The following is a 24,646-nucleotide window of genomic DNA, read 5'->3' as shown; positions in this document are numbered from 1 at the left end:
TGAGATGTTCTATTTGGGGATTATTGTAACCTTTATGTAACTTATCCAAAGCTTACATTTACTTCAATTCTGTGAACTCTTTATTAATGATCACTCTACAGCAAGCTCTCTGCTAGTTTTAGTCCTTGTGAGACACCATTATTTTGCTGTTTTGTTTCTGTCTTACAATTCACATAAACGTTCAATAAAACAAGTTCTTCTGAGACTGCAGAAGTTTAAGGAAGGTTATAGTTGACATCTGGGAGTTTCTGTTGGGAACAGCTATCTCCTATGAAAGGGTACAGTTATAGGAAGACAAACAATACCAACACAGGATTCTGACTAGTGAGTGACATTTTTCAGACTAGGTGATTCAGAATAGTGACAAATTTTTCCTTTTTTGTTTGTTTTGGGGGAGTGTTGTTTGTTTTTTCATTTGTTTGTTTGTTGTTAAACGTGAAATGCTTCACAGATTTGTAAATCATCCTTGCTTGGGACCATGCTGACTTCCATTTTGCTCATCTATAGCTGTGGACACAGTTATGTTGGAGCTATAGATGTAGACTCACAGCAAAATGACTGGACACTTCAGAATCAGACCAACAGATTCCTTACAAGCTTTAGGAGAAAAGAAGCCAGTTGCTTGAAATGAGCAGACACTAAGTAGATTTCTGTTTATACATCCAAATGACAAGCACACAGCAAGTGAAGTAAGAAGTGGTGGTAGACAGTGCCAGCACTGATGTTCTTTCTTCTATGACTATTCTAGTAGAATCCAAGTGACAGCTGTCCAGGTTTTCACTAGGATGGTCCAATCCATTTCAGTAGCTCTACTATCCGAGTGAAGAGGCACACAGCTTAATCCTGATACTCAGGAGGCCAAGTCAAGAGAACTGTTGCAAGTTTGAGGCTAGAGTCGGCTACAGAGTAGAAGGACAGCCTGGAACACATGGCGAAACTACTCCATCAAAAAAAAAAAATCGTTGAATAAACAAATGCCTTTATAAAGATATAAAAGTATAATTACACATTTCTACAAAAAAGTCAAACATTTCTAACCAATCTAATAACCTTATTTAAGAAATTCAATTAGCTTGGCAGGGTAGCTCATGTCTATATTATTATCATGTAAGAGGCCGACAGGAAGATGGAAGTAAATTCAAAGTCAGCATGTGCTGCGTGCAAAGTGAGAGCCTGTCTCAAGAAGAAGAAAGAAGAAAGGAACTGTCAAGTCAACATGACCTAGTCTGTGTTACCTCTTCCTGATCAACAACTTGCCCCCATTATGTTCTGAAAAGCCATTTCTAAACCCCAGAACATGTGACCAAATCACTTGACACTTTTCTATGTATTCTAAAAATGGTTTCACAATGAGTCATAGAGATATTTTTTTCTAAAGTTGAATTATCAAACTTATTTAAAATAGCTAGATGTTTCCTTTTAAAATATATATATAGAGTATATATATATATATATATATATATATATATATATATATATATATAGAGAGAGAGAGAGAGAGAGAGAGAGAGAGAGAGAAAGAGACTACCTCACAAATCTGTCTGTCATCCTTACTCTGGACACATGCCACTCTACTCAATATTGTCCCATTCCTCCTCCTCCTCCTCCTCCTCCTCCTCCTCCTCCTCCTCCTCCCTTTTCTTTTCCTCTCCTCATCTTCTTCTTTCGCTTATTTTTTAAGATCAAGCCACAATTTGCACATCAGCCTTGAACTTGCTATGTGATACAGGCTGACCTCAAATTCTCCATTTTCCTCCTTCAGCCTCCCAAGTGCTAGGATTTTACTAATGTGCTACCATGCCCTGGTAGGTATTTCTCTCTTTCTTTTTAAATATTTTTCACACTGATTCATCTGTTTGGGTAACAGAGACTGTGCCATGGCACAAGAAGGAGACCAGAGGACATGTGAGGCCCAAGGATCAAACTCATGTCTCCAAATTTGGTAGCCATCTCACCTACTCTCATTTTCTGTTGTGCAGCCCAAGCTATCTTAGAGCTTATAATCTATGTAGCACATGCTGGCCCTGAACATGTGGTCCTCCTCCCTCGGTCTCTTGAGTCCTGGGATGACAATAGTATAAGACTGCCCAGATAGTGTCACAAACTCCCTTTTCGTGTCTCTGGTTCTAGTACCTATTGATGATGCTGTAATTATTTTATTACTACGTCAACATTTAAACATTTTTAATTTATGTATAAATGTTACTTAAACAAAATGAAATCTTAAATTACATATTCAGCAAGTTAGTTCTTTAAGCTTTATATTTCAAAGAAAGGGCCTTTTTAAAATCAAATATTGATCTTTGTTCTTATCTTAATAAGATTTAAATTTATTTTAATATAAGTACTTCCAGAAAAAGCTACAACAAATTTCATAAAATTTCTGGTATGTTTTCCAGGTAAGAGTTTTATTTCACTAACATTCCATTCCATTTGACTTTATACAAATGACTTAAGTATTAGGAGAGTCTCATGGGAACAGAACTCAAGGCAAAACTGCCACTGATCTTTAAAGTTAGTGATTTGGTGTCATGAAAGTAATTTACCAATTGTATAATGTTTAAGTCATAGACATACACAATTTAAAATAAAAATATTAACATGGAGATTAATTGTTGCTAACAACTTTTAGTATTTCTCCTTGATTCGTCCATTATTTGTTTTTTCCCAATGTTGAGCTTTTATGAACTATGTTGTTTTGCAGCTTGCTTTTTAACTCAATAATGTATTTTGTTTCCCTTATCAAATTAATGATAAGTTTCATGTGGCTATTAAGTGCTCTTTTTTTTGTAAGGAGTTGATCATTATATCACATTATGCTGATAAAAGAAACTTTTATCTCAAACAAACAAACAAACAAAAACAGCCCCTCACAACCAACAAAAGATTGGTTGAGTATCAAAAGAATAGAATTGAATTCTGCAGTGCCCCGTGTGCTACTTTGAGTCTCATCTTTGAAAAAATGTTGTCACTTCATAATGGTCTCCACCCTACAGTAGAAAAGGAAATTGTGTTTGCTCTCTGACAATGGGAAAGCACAAGGGCTGTGCCGAGCTGCTGCTCATCAGGGCAACCAAAATGAAAACACATAGCCATTCTTCAGTAATCATTCAGTTACTGAAAGAAAACATTTTACATGCAGTGGCATATTCTTCTTCTAAATCCCTTACAATATTTTGCCAACACAATTGATTATTTTATGTGTTTGTTTGCAGGAATTACAACTATAAACTGCTCTGGTAACATGTGGGTAGAGCCTAGTGAAATGTTTCAGATGGGGATGAATGTTTCTATATATTGCCAAGAAGCCCTTAAGAACTGCCGACCAAGGAAGCTTTATTTTTATAAAAATGGCCTCAAAGAAAGATTTCATATCACAAGGATTAATAGAACAACAGCTCGACTTTGGTACAAAGGCTTTTGGGAACCTCATGCCTCTATGCATTGCACTGCTGAATGTCCTGGGCATTTTCAAGAGACGTTCATTTGTGGGAAAGACATTTCCTCTGGATGTAAGTACTATGATGTATCTTAATGGTTAACTGATAATTGCTGGGCTTTTGAACTAAAGCTAGAGGCAAATCACTGTAGTTGGCCTATCATATAGGTTTAAGACAAGGGCTCAACTTGAAAGAGTCAGGTTAATCAACTCTGAGTTAAGGAGGCTGGTGAGGCCCATGCAAAGAAGAAAGATCTGGGACAGCCACTGCCACACAGGGCCCAGCATGCCTTGATCTGTTAAGTTTTCAAAAGAAGACAGAAGTAGGGAGGTTTAGTGTGAACACCGTAAGTTTTAAAATATTGCAAATACCCACCAGAGAACAATTTCCCCCCACTAGCCTGAATAAATACAGTCTATGTGAAAGCAACACCTCAGGGCTGAGAGGCTGCTCTTAGGTAAGGATGAATGTGGAGGAAGCAGGATAGTGAATTCCTGATCAACCTGAGCCTTGGCAACAACAAAAACGTTTACATGATGTTCTTTTCATCTGTTTTTCATTTGGTTTTTGTTGGTGAATTTGTTTTCCAAACTAATATCATTAACTCTGAAGCTCATTGATCCCAGTGAGAGATTTTTGAAACCAAGATTCAGCGTGCATTTCAAAACTACCTTTGCATTCTCACTGTCCTCCCAATGAGCTGTGTGATCTTGGGCAATTTGTTTAGCTGACCTCAACCTCCATGGCTTTTTCTGTGAAATGAAAGTAATTGTAAGCACCATATTTCAAAATTTATTTAAATATATGTTAAAAACTTCAAAGTATGTTAGAGTCTAATTCTTATAAAAGCATGTTGTTGATAAAACATAAGAAGATTCTCCAGACAGGCATGGTGGCTTCCACTTTTAATCCTAGCACTTGGGAGTCAAGTAAATAGATCTCTGTAAGTTTAAGGGTAGACCATTCTATATCAAGAATTCCAGGCCATCCAAGGCTACATAGTGAGACCCCATTTCAATAAACAAACAAACAAATAAACATACATAGGGAGAATCTCATACAGTCTTTTGTTCTTAATCCCATAGTTCCTATTACGAATTACCATTACTGTCATTATTAAGAAAAATTCAGTCATATCGATCTCAAAACACAATCAGTTTTGTTCACAACATTATGAAGGTGTGTAAGTTCCTGTAATTATTTATATAAATATTTATGGACCTTCTGTTTTTGAAGTGTTTGTGTGTTTGTAATTGTATGTGCAAGTATGTGTGTATATGTGTGCATTTGGGTGCAGAGGCCAGATGTCAAACTTGTGCATTATTTGAAAGGAGTCTTTCACCTTTTTTGTTGAGACAAGGCCCCACACTATGACCTGAGGCTCACCAGTTAGTCTGGCTGGCCATGGAGCCTTAGGAATCTTCCTGTCTCTACCAACTCAATGCTGAGATTACAAGCTTATGAGAACATGCCAGGTATGTTATGTGGATGCTAGGGACTAAACCCATGCTTGCACAACAAACACTTGACCAACTAAGTGAACCACCTCCTTATCCTCATTCTCCAGTAGCTCTCTGCCATTTGGGGTGAATGATTAGAAGGGCTCCCTTCCCCTGTACATTTTATAATACTATCTAAGTTCTTGCTTCTTCCTCGGCTCCAAATTGTAAATAAGAAGAGCCAGAGCAGACCCCTGGATCACTTGGCCTCATGATTCTTCCTTGTTCTGTAATAAGGTCACTGTCCTGCTTAACTCCAGGCAGCTGACCAAGCATGCATGTCTTTCAAATGAGATAGCTATAGGATGAGGTGGAGGAGAGTTAAAGAAGTAAGTTTTAGGCTTTAATAATAAACTTGCTACATGTGCCTTGAATCAATGCATTAAACAGTAAAATGTGCCTACATTGTGAAAAATTAAACCATAAACAGACAGCTCATCAGAAGTATGAAATCTTATTAGCTTGTCCGTATCCTCAGGAACAAAATCACCCTCTCAATATGTCAGTGTGTTTCTGTTTCTCTTATGGGAATTGATGTAAGAGTGGAGAATGATATGCAATTTCTTCAGAGGGAAAATGAGAAATCTCCACAGTTTCTGAGAAAGGTGGGTTTGTTTAAGTGAGAGGGGGAAAAAATCTAAAATAAGCATCACTTCTATTAAAAGAAAAAATCCAGCAGTTTTGGGTTTCAGTTCTGAATGAGTTTAGAGAATGAGCACAGACAGTTGTGGTGATGGAGATCAGAGCAGGTGATTTTATAAGATGGAACAAGATCTCAAAACAGTTACCACCATGTTGCTTTTAGTTAAAGCAGAATGGGTCTGCCTTATGCTGGGTCTGGTTGAATGAACCATTAATACAGGATATTGTTGAGCCTCCTATTTTCAAGCAAACTTGATCTTAAACTCCAGTTTGGTACTGATCACAGGCCCCTTCATTTTGGTTTGAATTGCTAGTTTCTTTTCCTAGTGAAGACCTTCATCCAAAACAACAGCAAACACATTCTTACAAATTTTACTTAACACCCCTTCCCTGTGTGTGCCAGAGTGTAGATGACTCATTACTTGCTGCCACCCTCCTAGTATGGTTGAGGGGTTTCTGTCCAAAGAGCAGAACCAAGTCAGAGGATGTTCCCCCTCCAGGACACCCTAAGAGAAGCTCTCATCCTGTACCATCACTCTTTCCATTCATTAATTTTTGAGGTGTAATTCCTCACAGAAACCTTGGGTTATGAGTGTAAAAACCCAACTGCCAGGCAAGAATTTACTCAACCCCCTGGGTTCAAGTTGAATGAGCTTTGGGGCTGAGTTCTCAGCAAACTTACATCCTATTAACTAGGTCAAAAAAGGGGGCTTGAGGGTTTTGTGGTGTTCTAGAAAGTACACTGCTTTCACTGGGCTACTTTGATACAAGATATTTGTTCTGTAAGCTTCACGATGTCAAGTAGTCATCACTGTTTTGAATGGAGTGATTGCAGGCATTTTGACACATTGTGGAAGGGAAAGTGGGTCAGTGTCTTCCCTGAAACTGTACAGGTATTTCAAAGTCTTTCTAATGAGTGATTCCTGAAACACCACTATTGAAGTTTCCACTATAATCCATAATCTTAAATGCTTCTTAGATTCTTATCTCTGATTAAATGAGAACATACTATGGGAAATTTGTTCAAATAGGGGTCATTGAAAGGTGTCAAATTAAACAAATCATGTAAGTGATGTTTCCACTTAACCATTTACTTGAAATTTCGAGTATTTTTGTCTTACATGTTTTCGGTCTTTGGTCTATACTTATGATGATGAAAGAATTGTTAGCCACTCAAAAACCTAAATATTTTCAGTGTTGCTCCTTGTGTGGATAGCATAGCCTGCACCTTCCTGCAGCGGCTTAGTGCTCTCCGCCTGAAACTTCACGCCTCTCTCCACCTTAGTTCTTCCCATTATCATCGTTTTAACTCACCATTCAGTTCATGGGATAAACTTCAGTGACTGTTTTACAAATGTACCCCAAAATGTGCTGAGTACTAGAAATACAAAGTGAAGAGAACCACAGACCCTGCCCCTTCAGAAGATCTCGGTGGCAAAGGATCCTTGGTTAGACTGAATTAGTGACTCTCCTGGTAAATGATCAGGGAGCATCCTAGAAGAGCAGAAGGGTGGAACCGATGTGGGGGAGCAGAATCCTAATCCTCTGTGTGCTCTGGATATTCTCAAGAAGTGGAGAGCCAGTTTTGTTCTTGGATAGCTGTAGCCTGGCAGTGAATCTAACAGTGGGATGTTCCTCTTGGGACTTTACTCTCTAGCTCCTTATTCTGCTTCCCACTAACATGCATTGCTCACTTAGCCATGAGACAGAGTTGTCACTTCTGTCTTTTCCGAAGTTGTTGCCAACCATCCATTTGCAGACCTGACCATTTGCTTCATGGAGAATAGTGTGAAACAAAGTCCAGAAAGTTGACATGTGTCTTCTGTAATTGTCAAATTATAGGGCTGTCGATAACCACAGGAAAAAGTAGCAAAAATAGAAAAACCCCTATAAAGCCCACGAGCTCATCATTCTACCCATGACATAATCCCACTGTTATAATCCGCAAGCTCTCACCACCCAGTGTGCAGAATGATGTAAAGTACTGTTTCCATGCTTACCTCTTTCAAGTTCAAATGAAACTTCAAGATTTCTTTCACCTTGAGGGAGCCCCCGTTTCTCATTGGAACCTAACACTACCACTCACCAAACTCTTACAAAGCATTTTCATGTCATCATTGCTGTTTGAAAAATAGCTTTTAAAAAGAAGATTGAGTTGTTTGTATGAGTTTCTGTGTGAAAATGCATGTACATATGTGTGTGAAGGTAGGAAGGCAAGAAGAGGTCACTGGGTATTTTCCTCTCTCACTCTCCTTCTTTTTCCTATGAGGCAGAGTCTCTCTCTGAACCCAGGGCTCACATTCTCTTGGCTAGGCTGGAAGCCAGCAAGTTGCAGTTATTCTCCTGTTTCTGCTTCACTTGGAGCTGGAGTTACAGAGGTGCATACCATGCCTAGCTCATTACACAGGTGTCATGATCTAAACTCCAGGCTTCATAATTATGCAGCAAACACTCCCAAACACTGGACATCTCTATAGCCAAGAACACAGCTTTTAATATTAAAATTGATTACATTCAACATACACAGTTAAAAAGCTTTTGATGAGCAATGCCTGTCAAGCACACAAGCCCATCATTCTACCCATGACATAATCCCCTCGTAACAATTGCAAAGGTGTCTTTGAAGTTTCAGCATTTCCCTTTCCCTTTCTCTATGGAAACTGCTGCAATATACCACTTTGTGACACACTTTTTAAATCACTTTATCATATAGTCATTGCTCAGTAATATATTTCTAACAACTTCTAAGTCCTTAAAGCATTGTCAACAACATTGTTTTAAGGTAAGGTGTGTTTTGGGAGTATATTATAGTTTGCTCAGCCTAGTGTTGTATCACTGAGGGAGATTCCATGTTTTTCATTATTATTAACACTACTTTGAAGGATAGTTACATACTCTTAGGAAGTTATTTTCATATGTGTGTGGATATTTTTATTAAGAATGTACTCTTACAGTAGAACTGCTGGGTTGCATGGTATTGTTCTCACTTGAAACTTTTTAAATTATATGTTGTATTTACTCTGTGTGCACATGAGCACACGTATATGTATTTATGTGCCTATGCATAAGTCATGGCATGCATGTAGAAGTCAGAGGACCACCCCAAGGAATCCATTCTCTCCACCATATGGGTCTTGGGGATCAAACTCAGATTGTCAGTTTGAGCAACAAGCACCTTTTCACACTGAGGGATCCTGCCAGCCCTATTCTTACCTTTCACTTTTATAATACACAAAGGGTAAACCTCAGAGGTCATCCAAATTTGTATTCATGCCAAATTTGTATAGGATTTCCATAAATCTATTTTAACATTTTGTAATTTATAATACCATTTTTTAATCTTTGCCAATTTGATAACTCTAAATAACTTTTTGAGGTTTTCTGTTTTCTTTTGTTTCATTTCGTTTAAGAAAATTGTCTCACTGTGTAGCTCATTGTGTCTCACTATGGCTGACCTGGGACTCACTATGTAGACCTGGCTCACCTTGAACTCACAGGAATCCATTTGCCTCTTGAAATAACATGTAATATTCTTCATAGACAATTTGCAAATACCAAACTGTCTGTGTCCTTTTCATATTAATTAAATTTGTTCTTTGACAATTTCATACACACATACATATTCTGATGACTCTTAACCTGTCTTTTGTCTACTCTCCATCCCTGTCAACCCATCCTCCTCACAGATCTTTCCCCCATATTCATGTCTTTTTGTTTTGTGATCTGATTTTAACCAGGACCATCTGTGTGACCATCTTTGAAATGATATATCATGCCTTGTGGGCTTACTTTCAGGTGCACAACTGAAGATAATGTTCACCCCTAACCATTAGTAGCCAACAGTTCATCAGCAGAAGTAGAGCTCCATGAATCCATGATTGTCTGTGGACTGGCCCAAGCTTTATTCTTCATAATTCTTCCCTCCCAGCATCCACCATAAGTTCTTCCATTTGTCTTGTAATTCTCAGCATAGTCATCTCAGGCAGGAGTATATCTGGAGGTAAACCAAGAGAAGTGCCCTGGAAATGTTGAGATACAGCAAGCACTCAATATCCCCATGCTTGCTTGAAAACATCAATCCCGGTGGCTTATTGTTGAACGACATAATTGGACATCTGGATGTCATTCGATGGTTTCTGGGGTTACATGGGCCTCAGAGACACTGAGGGTCCAAAGACTGTCATCAAAACTCTTTGTCCTAGACTGGATTCACCCTCAAATCCAGCACCACTAAAAGGACTGCTCACTGTGACAGGCATGTCACAAGCAGCTTAGCTCATGCACCATATAGAGAGAAATAAAGGGAGAGAGAGAGAGAGTGGGGATAGGGAGAGGGGGAGAGGAGAGGGAGAGAAGGAGACCGTGAGAGAATCCTTATTGATTCATTCTGAGTCATGAGCTCATTCCCAAGAGAAATTCTCTGATTAGTCAGTTTAGGTCAAGGGCACCCTTGTCCACAGGACCTAGTTACTAACATCCCTGGGTTGGGCTTGGGTGGAGAATGGAGCTGAGGAGACTGGGGATAATGTTGCTTCTCAAAGGAAAAAAATGCTAGCAGACAAAACAAAATAAAAAATGAGGCTGGAGGACAAGCAGAACCGGGTGGGTGGGTGGGGGTGTGGTCAGGGATGTGGGAGGGAGAGCACATCTTGAAATAGCTCTATGAATACCAAACCTTAAAAACAAACAAACAAACAAAAAAAACCTTTTTGATGTGGCAATGCTAAAATCTACATAGCATAACCTACTTATTTTCGCCATTTGTAAGGGTTTGCTTCGGTGGCGGCGGCTGCATTTGCCTATCTCCTTCCAGCACTCCCTTTCTGGGACTCTTGTTGTCAAAGTCAACTGTCTATTGAATAACAGCTCTCATCCTGGACTTCCACACACTGCCTACCTGCACAACGGGCCACCACTGTCGTTCTACCTTTGGTTTTGTGAATTTGACTATTCTAGATACCCTTTCTAAGAGGAACCATGCAGTCTTTTGAGTCTGGCTTATTCTGTACAGTGTCCTCAGGTGTCGTGCATATTGTAACATGGTTGGAAGTCTCCTTCCCCTTACTGCTGAATCGCATGTGAAGAGCAAACTTTCAAGGGGGAAAGTGAAATACATTCTCCATAGGAGGAAATAGTCTTCTGGACCAATAGGGGAAAGCTGAAGAATCTCTCCCAGAGCCTAAGGACAAAGGCTTGAAGGAGAAAGTAAGACAAGGGTCAGTTGCTACAGAGGCCAAGCTCTATAATGCTGAAGGAATTCTGATGGGGCAGCAAGAAGTTTTCCAGACAGAAAGCTCCTGTGACCTTAACAACTGTGGCTTCAGCAGAACTGTGCAAACGAATCCTGAGAGACCAGAGGGGCTGAGGAGATGGCTCCAATGGTAAAATGCGTGTCATGAAAGCATGAAGACCTGAGGTTAGATGTCCAGTATCCACATGAAAGCCAGGCATCATGATGGCTGCCTATAATCCCAGTACTGAGGAGGCAAAGGCAGGAGAATCTCTAGGGCTTGCTGGCCTCCCAGTTTAGCCAATCAGTGAGAGATCTTGCCTCAAAACAAACAACAACAAGAAAAAACAAAAACAAAAAAACAATAGCAACAAAAACAGAAAAAAGTCATGAAAGGCTACAGAGATGGTTCAGGGGTTAAGAGCACATACTCTACTTGTAGAAGTCCCGAATTCAGTTCCCAAAACCCACATAGGGCTATTTACAACTGCCTGTACCTCCAGCTCTAGGGAATCCAGTGCCCTCTTCTGTGCCCCCCCAGAGGCATCTGCACTTACATGCACAAATTCCCACATAGTCAGACATATGTAATTTACAATAAAATACATATTTTAAAAAATAATATGAAAGGTCATGAAGGAAGACATCCAGGGTGGCCTCTGTCTTCCACTTGTACCAGAATTCTTACACACATAAGTGCACACAGACCATACACATACATACACATCATACACACACACACACCATACACACACACACACACACACACACACACACACACACACACACCATACACACATGCAGTCACACAAAAATATGTATAAGAATAATTTTTTAATGACTTGATTAAAAAGTACGAAAGGTAGAGTGGCAGCTGAGAGGAGATAGGATTGGAGAATTGGGGGCAGGGGACTTGTTGTTTGAACGGGAGGAATCTGACCTTGTTAGCATCCCAAAGGAGTAGAGACCACAGATCAGTATAGTGCTGGAAGAAGCAATGCTTGGAGACAAACCGGGTACAAGGTAGTAGTAGTGGAATGAGGAGCCATGGGCACTCAGTGCCAAGTGGCCTAGTTTCCCTATGAAACTGACAATTTATTAACTACCTACTTTATCAAGAGCAACTCTCAGTGATTCATTTTGTTGCAGATCCACCAGATGCCCCCAGCCAAGTGACATGTGTCATCTATGAATACTCAGGCAACATGACGTGCACCTGGAACACTGGGAAGCCCACCTACATAGACACCAAGTATGTGGTGCACGTGAAGAGGTAGGTTCTATGGCGCTATCCAACACATATTCTACTGCAGAGTGGATCCAACAGAGACCAAGACCAGCCTCAAACCTGAGACACCTGCCTTTGTTAGGGAACTTAAAACCACTCCTGGATCACTGTTGTTTTCTGCTTCATGGGACAGCAAACTCTATGACCAACTCATTCTTTTGGTAGTAACTGGTAGCAGGAGTTAAAGAGCCCATTTTAAACTGTGACCTAAATCTCAGCTCCATTCTCCTTTGAGGACTAGGATCATGTACTTAGTTCCTTAAAGTTCCCATTCTTCATCTTTAAAACAGGCCCCCAATGCACGCTTGTTCCAATGAATTGAGTGGTTCTGACTTCAACTCACATGATGGTGCCAGGTCCTTAGCAGTAAGTTTAGGGAAAGTATTAACGATTAATTGTGACCTTCAAGTTTTAGTTCTAATTTGGGTAAGACAACTCTAGCTTGAATGGGAATTAAAGTTCCAGATAGGAAAAGTGTTGAAAGGAAAAAAAGATATCCTCCCATGGACTCCTCCTCCACAGTGCTGAGCAGAAAAATGCCATGCATCTGTCCACTCTGTCCAGCTGGGAACCTGGCAGAAGGCATTACAGAGCAGCCTCACCACTGCCATCCAACCATGTGCCATCCAACACAATTGCCACTATATGTCCTCAGAGAGGTTGTTAGCCTTGCTGGATGGCTGGCTCCCAACCTCCTGTGGAATGAGGACAATTATTAAAGCAACGCTGAAACAGGAGATATCTTAGCCCATTCACGTTACTATAACTGAGTACCAGTGACTGGCTAATTGGTAAGAAATAGAAATTCATTTCATATAGACCAGAGATCGGGAAGTTCAAGATCAAAGTGCTAGTAGATTTGGTGTCTGCCACTGGCCCGGTCCTCATAAGCAGTGTCTTCTGTACGTACTCAGATGAGAGGAGAAAAAAGCTCCCTCCCTTCCTAAGGCATTGGCGTCATCCTTGAGGGTGGGGCCCTCATTACATCATCACCATCTAATAGCTCAGTCCCTTAAGACTCTTGCACTAGAATCTGAATCTTACATATGAAACTGACCCATTGCTCAAGAGAGGAGCTAGGTCTCAGCATGTGAGTTTGGAGGGACACCAATCAAACTATAGCAAAGGGGATTAGAATATTATGGTGCACTCAGAACTGTCTTCCTAGGCTTATGTGATTTGCCTTACACCAAGCCTGATTCATATAGGAGAAGAAAAATTAATAAATGCATCAACAATCATTTACAGAGTACTATATACAATTTTATTTTCAAATAATTTTGGACAAGTCTAGAAAATGATGCTCGATGTGTTCTAATATGAAAGATTAACTTTATAGCTATTGAACATAGATATATCATTATGTATAAGCAATATTCCAAAATCTGGAAAAAATGTAAAATCCAACACTTCAGGTCCTGACCACTTTGGATAAGGGAAGTAAACTATAGTTAAACTCTGACAAACCCAACCTGTATTTCAAATTGATGGAGTGCGTGCAGATCAATGTAATTTTATTGAATTTTAAAGAAGGCACAGTGAGACTGGAAACATGGTTTAGCAGTTAAGAGCATTTACTGATCTTCCAGAAGACCCAAGTTTGGTTCCCAGCACCCATGTCAGATGACTAATAACTGTAACTCCAGTGCTAGGTGATCTAACCCTCTGGCCTCTATGGGTACCTGCACTCACATACCACCATGTACACACACACACACACACCCATGTGCACACACATACACTCACATACCCACATGCATACACACACACACACACACACACACACACACACATCATTAAAAATAAAAAATAACAACACTAAATTCTTTAGAGATGACATAAAGCATTGGAAAAAATTTTCATACAAATGCATGTTTTCTTCTAGCAAATTCAAAGCATGCTTTCCAGTAAGCACAGACAAACAAAAGGAAACAGGCATCTAATCATCTTCTAACTCATGGGGAACACAGTCATGAGCTGAAATAAGCTAGAGAAAGAAAAGCCCACTTCTCTAATAAACTGCCCAAAAGGCCTTTTCCCTCCAAGAAAAAGCTGATTTATACTGAATGCTGTGGACATTGAAGGTGGAAAGCATGCAGCAGGCAAAAGAAAAAACCTGTGCAGATCCTGGCTTCTTAGGGTATTTCCATTTAGCCAAACAGCAAGAGATCAGTATAGGCAAAGTTTCATTTTCAACTCGTGTGCTTCTGTGTTCCAGTAAAGCCAACACACTGTGAAGCCTGCCACCATGCCCACCTGCTTGTTCCACAGGAAAGTGGAAATCCTTCAATGGCAGGACAGGAGTCTTCTCCTCTCTGGTGGTGCTCCCACTAGACGGAACTCTGTGTTATTTTCCTTTGTATCAATGGGTGGTGCCAGGAAAAGATTGGCCTCTGTTACTAAGTGTCTACCTACTCTTGGCCCCCTGTCTTCAGCAGGCCCTTACAAATAGACTATCTGTGAAACTCAGCAGTGTCTGGCAGTGCCTTCTAGTTGTTAATAGTTGTTGAATAGAAATGAGTGAATGGGACCCTCAAGATGGCTCAGCAGTTAAACATGCTTGCCTCAGGCCTAACAACCTCAGTTTGACTCCTGAGACCCACAAGGTAGAAGGAGAGAACTGAATCTAAAAATTGACCTCTGACAACAATATCATATGTGTACCTGTGAGTATACACATACACAAAATAAATAATAAGCGGATGAAAATATTTAATTTCAACAAGTTTTAGGAAGAGAAATGGATAAGCAACTGCTCTCCACTCTGTCCCAGCCAAGCCAATTCAGCAAATATTTATTTCCTGTTGTATGATTTCTAGGTCAATGTTAAGTCCTAGAAGTTAAAGGGGGGAAAAGACACCAACAAACCCAAGATCATAAACATTTGGAGGTCAGTGGTTCCTCTTAGATGTCCAAAAGGCTGCTCAAAGAGAACATTTTTCTAAATCAAGCACCAGGCTCTTCTTCCAACTTTCTTCCAACAGGTTGTCAGGCTTGGAGACAAATACTTTTAACTACTGAGGCCCATCTTTTAAAGGACAACTCTCTCGCTGTTTGGGTCACATCCTTAGCACCCATGCACTTCTCCTTACAAGACTTGAGGTCTCAATATGTGTGGTAAGAGAACTAGCCACAAACCAGTTAAGAATGTGTGTGTGGTTTTCTCTAACTGGAAAATAGTCAAAGATGCCCCACTTACCACTTACCCTAACCACTAAGCATAGCTGCAGGTTTCTCGTTTTCACGTTTGAATTCTTATTTAACACAGTTTAGCCTATTTTCCAATAAGTTCTCTGTTGATAAACTTATGACCCCTTGTATTTCAGAAAGAATATAAGGCACCTACATAACTATCTAAAGACAATGACATAATTTAACTTTAGATACAAATTTGATATATGTATGTGTATACACACACACACACACACACACACACACACACACACACACACACATACACATCAAGCAGATGTGGTAGTGCACACACACTGGCAATTCCTAGCACTTAGGAAGCCAAAGCAAGGGGATTAAGATTTCAAGGCCAGCCTGAGACACAGAGCAACCCTGTCTTAATTCTTTAAATTTCATTTACATTCATAAAAGTGACATTACAAGTGCCTTTTATCTTGTCATAACTTAATGAATCCTGCTCCTTCCTTTCTCTCCTCATGCCTCTACCTTCATTCGTTATTATAGTGATGGCATTTTTCCTTTTTCACAGAGGAGTAAACTGAATTATATCAGGGTTAAGGAAATAATCTTAAACCTCATAGCTTATGAAGGGAAGCAAAAGGCAATATGGGAAAACACTGAAGCTTAAAGCCTGAGTTGCTAGGGACATGTTATTTGGTTCTACCCCTCTGCCATGTGTCGGCATGAGAGAGCCCTTTATCACCTGCTAAGGTGGCCTTCGTATGGCAGAACACTTCTATGGTGTTTTCATCCATAAAATCATTTTTTAATGAAAGAATAAAGTTAGTTCTTTAGAGATATGTGTCTCTGTGAGCAAGTCACATGAATCAAGTTCTGATTCTTGCTGAGGTATTGGGAAGCTGCAGAAATTTGGGAGTTGCTAAAGAGTCATGTAGTAATACACGGAGCCAGAATGGAACACTAAGCATGAAATGGCAGTAACATTAAAGCTCTCTCTTCCTCACCAACCTATGAAAGCAGTCTCCTAGAAGAAAAAAGTTGATGGTGTTAGATAATAATCAACTCAGCAGCTCAATCATCATAATTGGAACAGTACAAAAAAAAAAAAAAAAAAAAGGAGGCAGGTGACTCCCACAGCACCCCATTCCCAATGAATGGTGATGTGCAGACCTGTGAAGTATTTCCATTTCTTAGAAATAGGAATTTGGGGGGTGAAATGTGACTCAATTAATGGAATGGTTTTCTAGCATGCACAAAGCCCCAGGTTCAACCCCCAACTCTGAATAAACTGGGTCATCTCCAGCAACAGAGGCAATTTAAAGACCAGCTAGAGCTACATGAAACCCTGTCTCAAAAAAGGAAAAGCAGGCGTAGTGGTGCAATCCTTTAATCCTCAGCACTTGGGAGGCAGAAGCAAGGAGATCTCTGAGTTGGAGGCCAGCCTGGTCTACATAATGAATTCCAAGCCAGTCAGGGCTACATTTGAGCTGAGAGAGAGAGAGAACACCAAAACACTGTATGACTATTTCAAAGTAGAGATTTAAAAATAGAGGACCATGAGATGGCTCAGCAGGGAAAGATGCTCTCTACCAAGCCTGATGACCTGAGTTTGACACTGACCCACAACATAAAAGAAGACCTGGGTCCCATGGGTTGTTCTCTCTCTCTCTCTCTCTCTCTCTCTCTCTCTCTCTCTCTCTCTCTCTCTCTCTCTCTCTCACACACACACACACACACACACACACACACACACACACACACACACACAAGCTCAAACATGTCTCCATCTGTTGAGAGCTGGAAGACTCCCACTCTGGTCTGCTTCTTCTGTTTGCTGTCCAAAGGCAATATTAGCTAATAAAATTTGACAGTTTAGCACAAAGCAAGTGGAATTTATCAGGATTAACTGGCTGACTAGAAATCCTCAGCCACACAATGCAAAAACACTGATGTGATTCAAGTGGCGTTTAATGGTTCTCTATACTGCCTAGTCCCTAACTCCTACCATTATCTTCTTCATTATCTTGCACAGCAAATGACTCCTTCTCCTCATTTAATCAACTACCTGGTACAATCTACTTTCTTATGTTATTTTTGAAGATAGAGTCTCCTTGTAGCCCATACTAGCCTAAAGCTCTCTGTATATCCAGGAATGACCTTGAACATGAGATTCGCATGCCTCCCAATCATGCTCAGATGGCTCTATTTTCAAAATATTTCATGGCCATCCTCATTGACCCTCACTTAAGACTTACAACAGTTTAATTCTGGATGATCCTGGACTATTGTTCTTTCTCCTGTACCACTTTCATTTCCCAGTAGTCTAACCTTCATAACAATGCCTCTGAAACTGCCCAACCGATCCTACATGCTCTCTTCCCCTCACATGGTAAATCCCAACCTACCGGCTCCTCATTAGAGGGTCTTTGGAGCACGGCCTGCTCCACTCCGAGCTACTTCCTGCCCTTCCATGCTCCCTTCCATGCACTTGGTTGTTTTACAATATGCTAGGTTTTTTCTACCTGCAAAGCTGCCCTTCCGCAACCTGCTTCAGCCTCTCACCCCATCCTGACCCTCCTCTCACTCATTCTCACCCCATCCTGACCCCCCTCTCACTCTCTCCCCTTACCCAGTCTTGTGGCAGAAATAAACGTCCAACTGAAAAGCCCAATGCACTGAACCTCTGCATTGCCCCTTCACGGTGGTGGCTCATTCATGTCAGGCTGTGGATAATGCCAAGTCAATTAATGGGCACTGTGAGCCCAGTGCCTGGTGTCCACAATACACAGAGGAGTTCATGAAAATACTTAATTTTTTTAAATGAGAAAAGAAATAGAACTTAAAATTTTAATAAATAATATATATATATATATATATATATATAAGCTTACAAATAAACCAACATGTATGAACATATGAATATATGTGTGCATTTTGTTTATATGTATAGTTTGCACATGACTATATAACCACTTTTATTTTTTTAGGGGAGGAGGTCTAAAATGGGAAAAGTATTTGGAACCCACCAAAGTTAAACCATGGCCTGTGCCACCCTTGAATTTGTTTTTAAAAATCCAGAAGATAAAATGAAGTTTGATTCATGATGTAGTAACAAGTTCAGTTCTGAAACCAGGTGAAAAGATAGCATTCGATGTTTCTGGAGCAAGTAGACTACATAAATATAACATGGGTTTTCTTATAGTTTAGAGACAGAAGAACAGCAACAGTATCTTGCCTCAAGCCATGTCAACATCTCCACTGACTCATTGCAAGGTGGAAGGAAGTATTTGGTATGGGTCCAAGCTGTCAACGCCCTGGGCATGGAGGACTCACCACCACTACAAGTCCATCTGGATGACATAGGTAAGGAGTGAGAGATGCTGCGTGTCTTTTGTTACAGATGACTAATTTGCATTGATGGCGTCAAGTGCTCTAAATCTGAGCAAAGCACACCTAAAGTCCCTGCAGACTACAAGCCATCACATTTTTCTGGTGTTTTTCCACCTGGGGCAATTCTGCAACTGGGCATCCTTCTAGTCTCACTTCTAGCTGGCCGTGGTTTTAGAAATATGTTTTGAGAATTTGTATTCCAAAAGCCGGAGAGACTAAGAGAGACATGAAATCTACCTCAAAAGAACTTGCCACCCTTCAAGGGCAGATGCGGCGACACAAGGATTGTGCTCAGATGTGATGAACCTTAACGGTGTAAAAGGCATGGCATACTAGAATACTACGCTCTGTGTACTGTGTGTCAGGGAGGGCCCTTTTCAAGTACATAGAGATTGCTGGAAATTGTATTGACATCTCTAACTTCACTAACCAAACTGGTGTTAGCATGTTTTAACTTGAAATATTTAGACCCTGCCTTTTCAAGGTTACAATATTTAATAAGCATTTCTATTAACTTAACCTACAGTGTTGTTTTCATTATTATCTGAGCATGTGATTGTTTATTCCCTTGTTGGAGATTTATACTGTTCTCGATTTCCACCATCATAAAGTCTAATGTCATGGTAATTAGCTCAGGTACTCTTCAAGGGTAAATTAGTTTATTCAGACTTAGCAGTACAATGTGAACATGTATGCCATTGTCAACTATATATGAATTGAAAGAGGATGGTGCAAGAAGTTTCAAAGGTAAAATAAGGATGACTATATAAATTGTTTCGCATTGATTACCCTTGCCTACAGGGATTAGTAACAAAGGTGGTGTTGACCCAAACAAGGCCAGACAGGTGATGGACTGACGTTGCACAGGCGTTTTCTGTACTCATACACATGAGTGAATTCCTTTCCCTTTCTATCCCCACCTCTAACTTTACATACTTAATTTTTGTTAAGAAGACTTAACACAGTTATATTTTGATTTTGATAATTTTTACAGGGTTCAGAATGCTTAATGGTGCGATTCTCAATGCCTGCACCAAACTCAAGTGGAAGACAGGAGGAGGAATATAACTTAGGGCTTTGATAATACTTTAAAAAGTTTCAAGTGGTCCCAGAGCCCTGTAAGTCTACTTTCTTAACTCTAGAAAAATTCAGAAACTGATTGCTATTGAAACAAAACTTGTCCTAGTAAAAGGAAAACAACTGTGTTATTCAGGTGACATAAATCAGCTACAGTGAGCTCTGGAAAGAAACTAATTTCACTGTGGTGTTTATGCTAGTTAGTCCTGTGTAAAGCATATTTGAGTTTTATAATTCTCTATAAATTAACTACCTGTGTACACATAATTTTAGGTAATTGTTAATTAAACAAGAGCTTCCCAGAATGCATTTTATGAAGTTAAAAATGAATGAAAATGAATTAATTCATAGAGGATATTAAGTTGTAACAACAGTTCCTGAAGCCTAAATGCAGGCTTCTGAGTTGATATAATTTATCTAATGAAGACAAAAGTTTTCACCTTTATAATATACATATAGAATAAATGAAAAGTATCAATAACATATTCTGTTCATATAAAGAAATTTACAGGGGCTGGAGAGATGACTCAGAGGTTAAGAGAATTGGCTGCTCTTCCAAAGGTCCTGAGTTCGATTCCCAGCAACCACAGGGTGGCTTCCAACCATCTATAATGAGATCTGGTGCCCTCCTCTGGCCTGCAGGCATACATGCAGGCAGAACTCTGTATACACAGTAAATAAATAAATCTTTTTTTAAAACTTACAAATGGAAAAAATTTACAGATGTTTATATAGTTTAGAAATATGAATATTCTAGCTGCTACACAACTTCTTCTAGAATAACTGTAAGGTGACCCATCAGAGTGTCAGTCCCCTTTAAGGGCACACAACAATGTCTTCCTCTTAGGGAACTTGTTTATTGCAGTGGAAGAAGAAGAACACAAGTAGCAGCAGATGTAAATATTCACAAATTCCCTTCTTCCCCCCAGAAGAAGAGTGTTACGTGAAAAGTATGTTTAACAGCTTATCAAGGAAGACCATCTGAAATAAATATGGATGCTGTGTCAGCTTACTGTTACTGTGACGAAGTACCCAAGATAATCCACTCCTAAGAAGGAAGGATGTGATATGCTTGACTTTTTACCAGTGTCAGTCCACGACTGTTTGATCCCATTGCTTTGGGCCCGTGGTAGAGAAGGACGTCAGAGTAGAGCCTATGATTGAAGAGGCTGCTTACTTTATCATTGCTAGGAAACAAAGAGAGAGAGAGGAAGGGCCAGAGTCCCAAATATACCTCTTAAAATCACATATCTCTTACTATCTAAGACCTCCTACTAGATTATACATCTTAAAGTTACTGTCATCTCCCAGTGGTGTCTAGATGGGTACCAAGCCTTTAACACATGGGCCATTGGGAATGTTTAAAATCCAAGCCATGGAAGAAGAGATACCGCCTTTATCTCTTTTTTATATTCCAGATAATGAGGCCAGCAGCTGAAGTTTCATTAGACTTATGGGAAGTACTTCTCTCTTACATAATAAATCAGAAAATAAGACAAGGTTCATCAGCTGTTACTTAAATTATGAATTTATGGAATTTTGTATTTTGAATTTTGGCATGTCTATATATTGATGAAAAGCTATCAATTTCTTCCTGGGGGACTTTTTTAACCACAAATATTTTGTTTCTTTTTCTAGTAATACCTTCTGCACCCATCATTTCCAGAGCTGAGACTGTAAATGCTACTGTGCCCATGACCATAATTTACTGGAATAGAAAAACCACGATTGAGAACATATTCTGTGAAATGAGATACAGAGCAGCAACAAATCAGACGTGGAGTGTAAGCTAAGTTTTCATTGTTCCTTAGCATGTGAGGAAATGACTTAGAGAAAAGCCAATTAGCAGTATTCAGACTGGACCCTGACAGGATCCAATTCTCACACTTTTGGCTGATAGGACATTTGAACTACTCTGATTTCTGTGATTACTGTGTGCTTCTGAATGGGGTTGTTTCCTGAAATGATTGTCTGCCTTCTGTAAGTTGCTAAATAGGCTGAATTTTCAACTAAATAAGATTATTTTTAGTTCCTTAGGATTGTCTCTTAGGATGAAATTTACATCCACATCCATGGGTATCAAACCAAAGCATTCTGTGCTGAAATTTGACAGTATGGTGGGTAGGAGAGATTCAGAATGGAGATGTTAGAGTAAGATGTCTGTTTTTCACCTGCAAATGTGTAATTCAGGAGCTGAAGGAGTGGCTCAGTGGTGAAAGGCAATGCTGTTGTTGCAGAAGACCATAATTTGACTCCTAACAAGATACCCCAAAATGGGTATCTTACAGCCTTCTGTAGACCTTAAGGGCACCTTCATACATGTGCATGAATACAACACATACACATGAGTAAAAACCAAAGCTTTAGCTCTCTCCCTCTTGCCAAAGATAGTGTGCATCCATCTCTCTCTCTCTCTCTCTCTCTCTCTCTCTCTCTCTCTCTCTCTCTCTCTCTCTCTCTCTCTCTCTCTCTCTCTCTCTCTCACATCCCCAGGAACCAGTCTCTGCCCCTTTTTCTGCCCCCTTCTTTCCCCTCCCTTCAATAAACCTCCTATGTGGGGAAAAAAGTCTTTAAAAATTGTACAATCTAAGATTTATCACTAGTATAAGCTTTAGTCTTAGATAAGATTAAAGTAAAAGTGAATTTCTGGACAAACTAGCAGAATTTAAACAGCAAGATTAAATTACCAAGTATTTTAGGAGGAACACGGTTGGTTTGCTGCCAAAGCTTTTAGGGTACACGCCCAGGCCCTGGCAGCCTCAGCAGTCTAAGCTTGGTCACTTGTGAAAGTGGAATGTGAAAAGAAGAGCAGAGACTCGTTGGATGTGGCCACAATAAGAAAAAACTAAAACTAAAGGATTCAATGATGCCCAAGTCCATCTTCACAGTACTGACAATAAGGTTTGGTTTAAAAAGAAGGAAAGAGACATACATACTTACACAGTGTCTCGCTGTGATCTCATTAATTACCGTCTTGGCTCTGACAATGTACTTATTCCTTAAAGTGTGCTTCTCAGGAAATTACTTCTGCTCCCAGGAGAGGCCCCCTCTTCACTGATGTGTGCCCTCTCCTTCACTAAGGCGTGTCCTCCCCTTCACTGAGGTGTGCTTTTCTATGGACCTGAGATGCTTTCTGAGTTCACAGTTGAGTGGAAGCTAGTAGTCTGCTTAATTAACAGATTACAAAAGGGTTTTTGTTATTGTTGTTGTTGTTCATGTTTTCTGTTTGTTCATCTGTTATTCACAAGATGTTAGTTCTGGCACAGAAATGGGCAAGGAATGGCTGTTCCAACTAGAACAAGCCCAAGATGAGGTAATTAGCTTCTGGACCTGCCACATTCCAACCGCTCCACAGCCCTGGAACTCTACCTAGCCAGTCAGTCTCTGCAGGCTCGGCTTCTTTACAGGAGTCTTCATTCACCGTTTTCTTCTGGACAAGCACCGCTTTTTGGGCATGTGGGGGCACACATTATTTACTAACTATTATAAGGTCCCTCATAGCTAGGAAGACTCATTCCTAGGATCTGATCTAGATGAGGCTGAGTAGTGGGCAGGACAGTCAGGAGAGAGGAACAGCTGGAAAAGGACATTAAGAAAAAACATCCTGGATCATATCAAAACCATTAGCTCATGATCCAGATTTGACTTATATTTTTTTTATCCCCCCCAGGGTCTGATGTAACCCTTGCATGAGACATAAGACACTGCACCTAGAGTTAAGTAATCAGGGACACAGTCTGGCCTAATGGAGTAAAGATTACAGAGGAGACAGTATTTCAAAAGTAACCAAAATGTACATATTGTTCACAAGGTTGACTACATAATCCCCCTGTATTTATGGTTATTTATACTCTATGAACTATCTTACTTGTACTTAAATGGTTAGAATTGGGACTTTCAAAGGCGTCACTATAGTATTGTCCCTTTTTTATCTGTAAAATACAAATATTGTTTAATTAACTTTTTAATTCTGGCTAATTGTCCCATAGGACATTTTAGATACTAATTAAATCAAGAAACATCAGTATTTAAGGTTGAATGCTGTTATTAGAAATTGATGTGTTTTGCATAACTTGGATAAGAAGAGTTAACTCAAATATTTGGGTATCTCTAGTGAAAGTAAGTGGAGTTAAATTTTAATTTAAAAGCAAGATTTCTTTTGTTTTATTGAAATTATACACAATGAAAACACTTGAATCTTTTATATATTAATTTTGAATAAGGCAAGGATTTAGGGTAAGGAAACAGTTATAACAAAAAGACATGACCAAATATAAGGTGGTAATATTTTTATTTAGACCTTATATTTTCATTAAAACCAAGATTAGTATTATTTTATCACTTAGAAATATATCAGGTAGAATGTTAGATGACATAAACAAAATTTTAAGATCTATTTAAATTTAAGAAACATAAAGGTGAGAGAAATGTACTCCACTTGGAGTACAGTGGCATTTAAGATTAGTGCCCAGCATTTTCAAAATCCACAGGAATGTGCTATCAGATGATGTGGGAAAGTTCACAGCCTCCTAGAAATGAGTGAGAAGTCCCTGGATACAGTCCTGATTTTTTTAAGTAGAATGGAGTCTTCAGCGAGATGTCTATTTTTTTAAGCTGGCGAAATAATCTAGTCTTTCATCCTCTGTAACTAATTTGAATGTTAGTTGTCATAGTTGAGTATTTTACCATGCTATGTGTTATGTTTCTCTACTAGACCAAACCTTACAAACAGATTTAACACAGTATAAATATTCTAAGTAGGCATCACCCTCTGAAGAGAATGTCTTTATGATGAAAACAATGACTGATTATCCAAAAAGCAAAAGTTTTGTTTAATGGGAAAACATGAAAAAAAACCCTAAAATTTAATTATGGATTTTAAATGCTCATTTAGTAAAAAGATACTAAAAGCAAACCAGTACTTAAG

At 39.5% G+C, this 24,646-nt stretch overlaps 1 protein-coding gene across 2 annotated transcripts in view; it reads left to right on the top strand.

The window, feature by feature from the left end:
- Il23r (interleukin 23 receptor) overlaps positions 1–24,646 on the top strand; it is a 76,255-nt gene that overhangs the window by 353 nt on the left and 51,256 nt on the right. For both annotated transcript variants that reach the window (XM_036182795.1, XM_036182796.1), the window contains exons 2-5: positions 3,216–3,512; positions 11,961–12,084; positions 18,455–18,615; positions 21,358–21,503. In XM_036182795.1, coding sequence (XP_036038688.1) covers positions 3,216–3,512; positions 11,961–12,084; positions 18,455–18,615; positions 21,358–21,503 — 728 coding nt within the window. The remainder of the gene's footprint in view (positions 1–3,215; positions 3,513–11,960; positions 12,085–18,454; positions 18,616–21,357; positions 21,504–24,646) is intronic.

The sequence above is a fragment of the Onychomys torridus genome, chromosome 3 (genome assembly GCF_903995425.1).
Source record: "Onychomys torridus chromosome 3, mOncTor1.1, whole genome shotgun sequence".
Classification (NCBI taxonomy): domain Eukaryota; kingdom Metazoa; phylum Chordata; class Mammalia; order Rodentia; family Cricetidae; genus Onychomys; species Onychomys torridus.
Note: the sequence above shows the minus strand (reverse complement) of the source record. Positions and strands in the feature narration are given on the sequence as shown.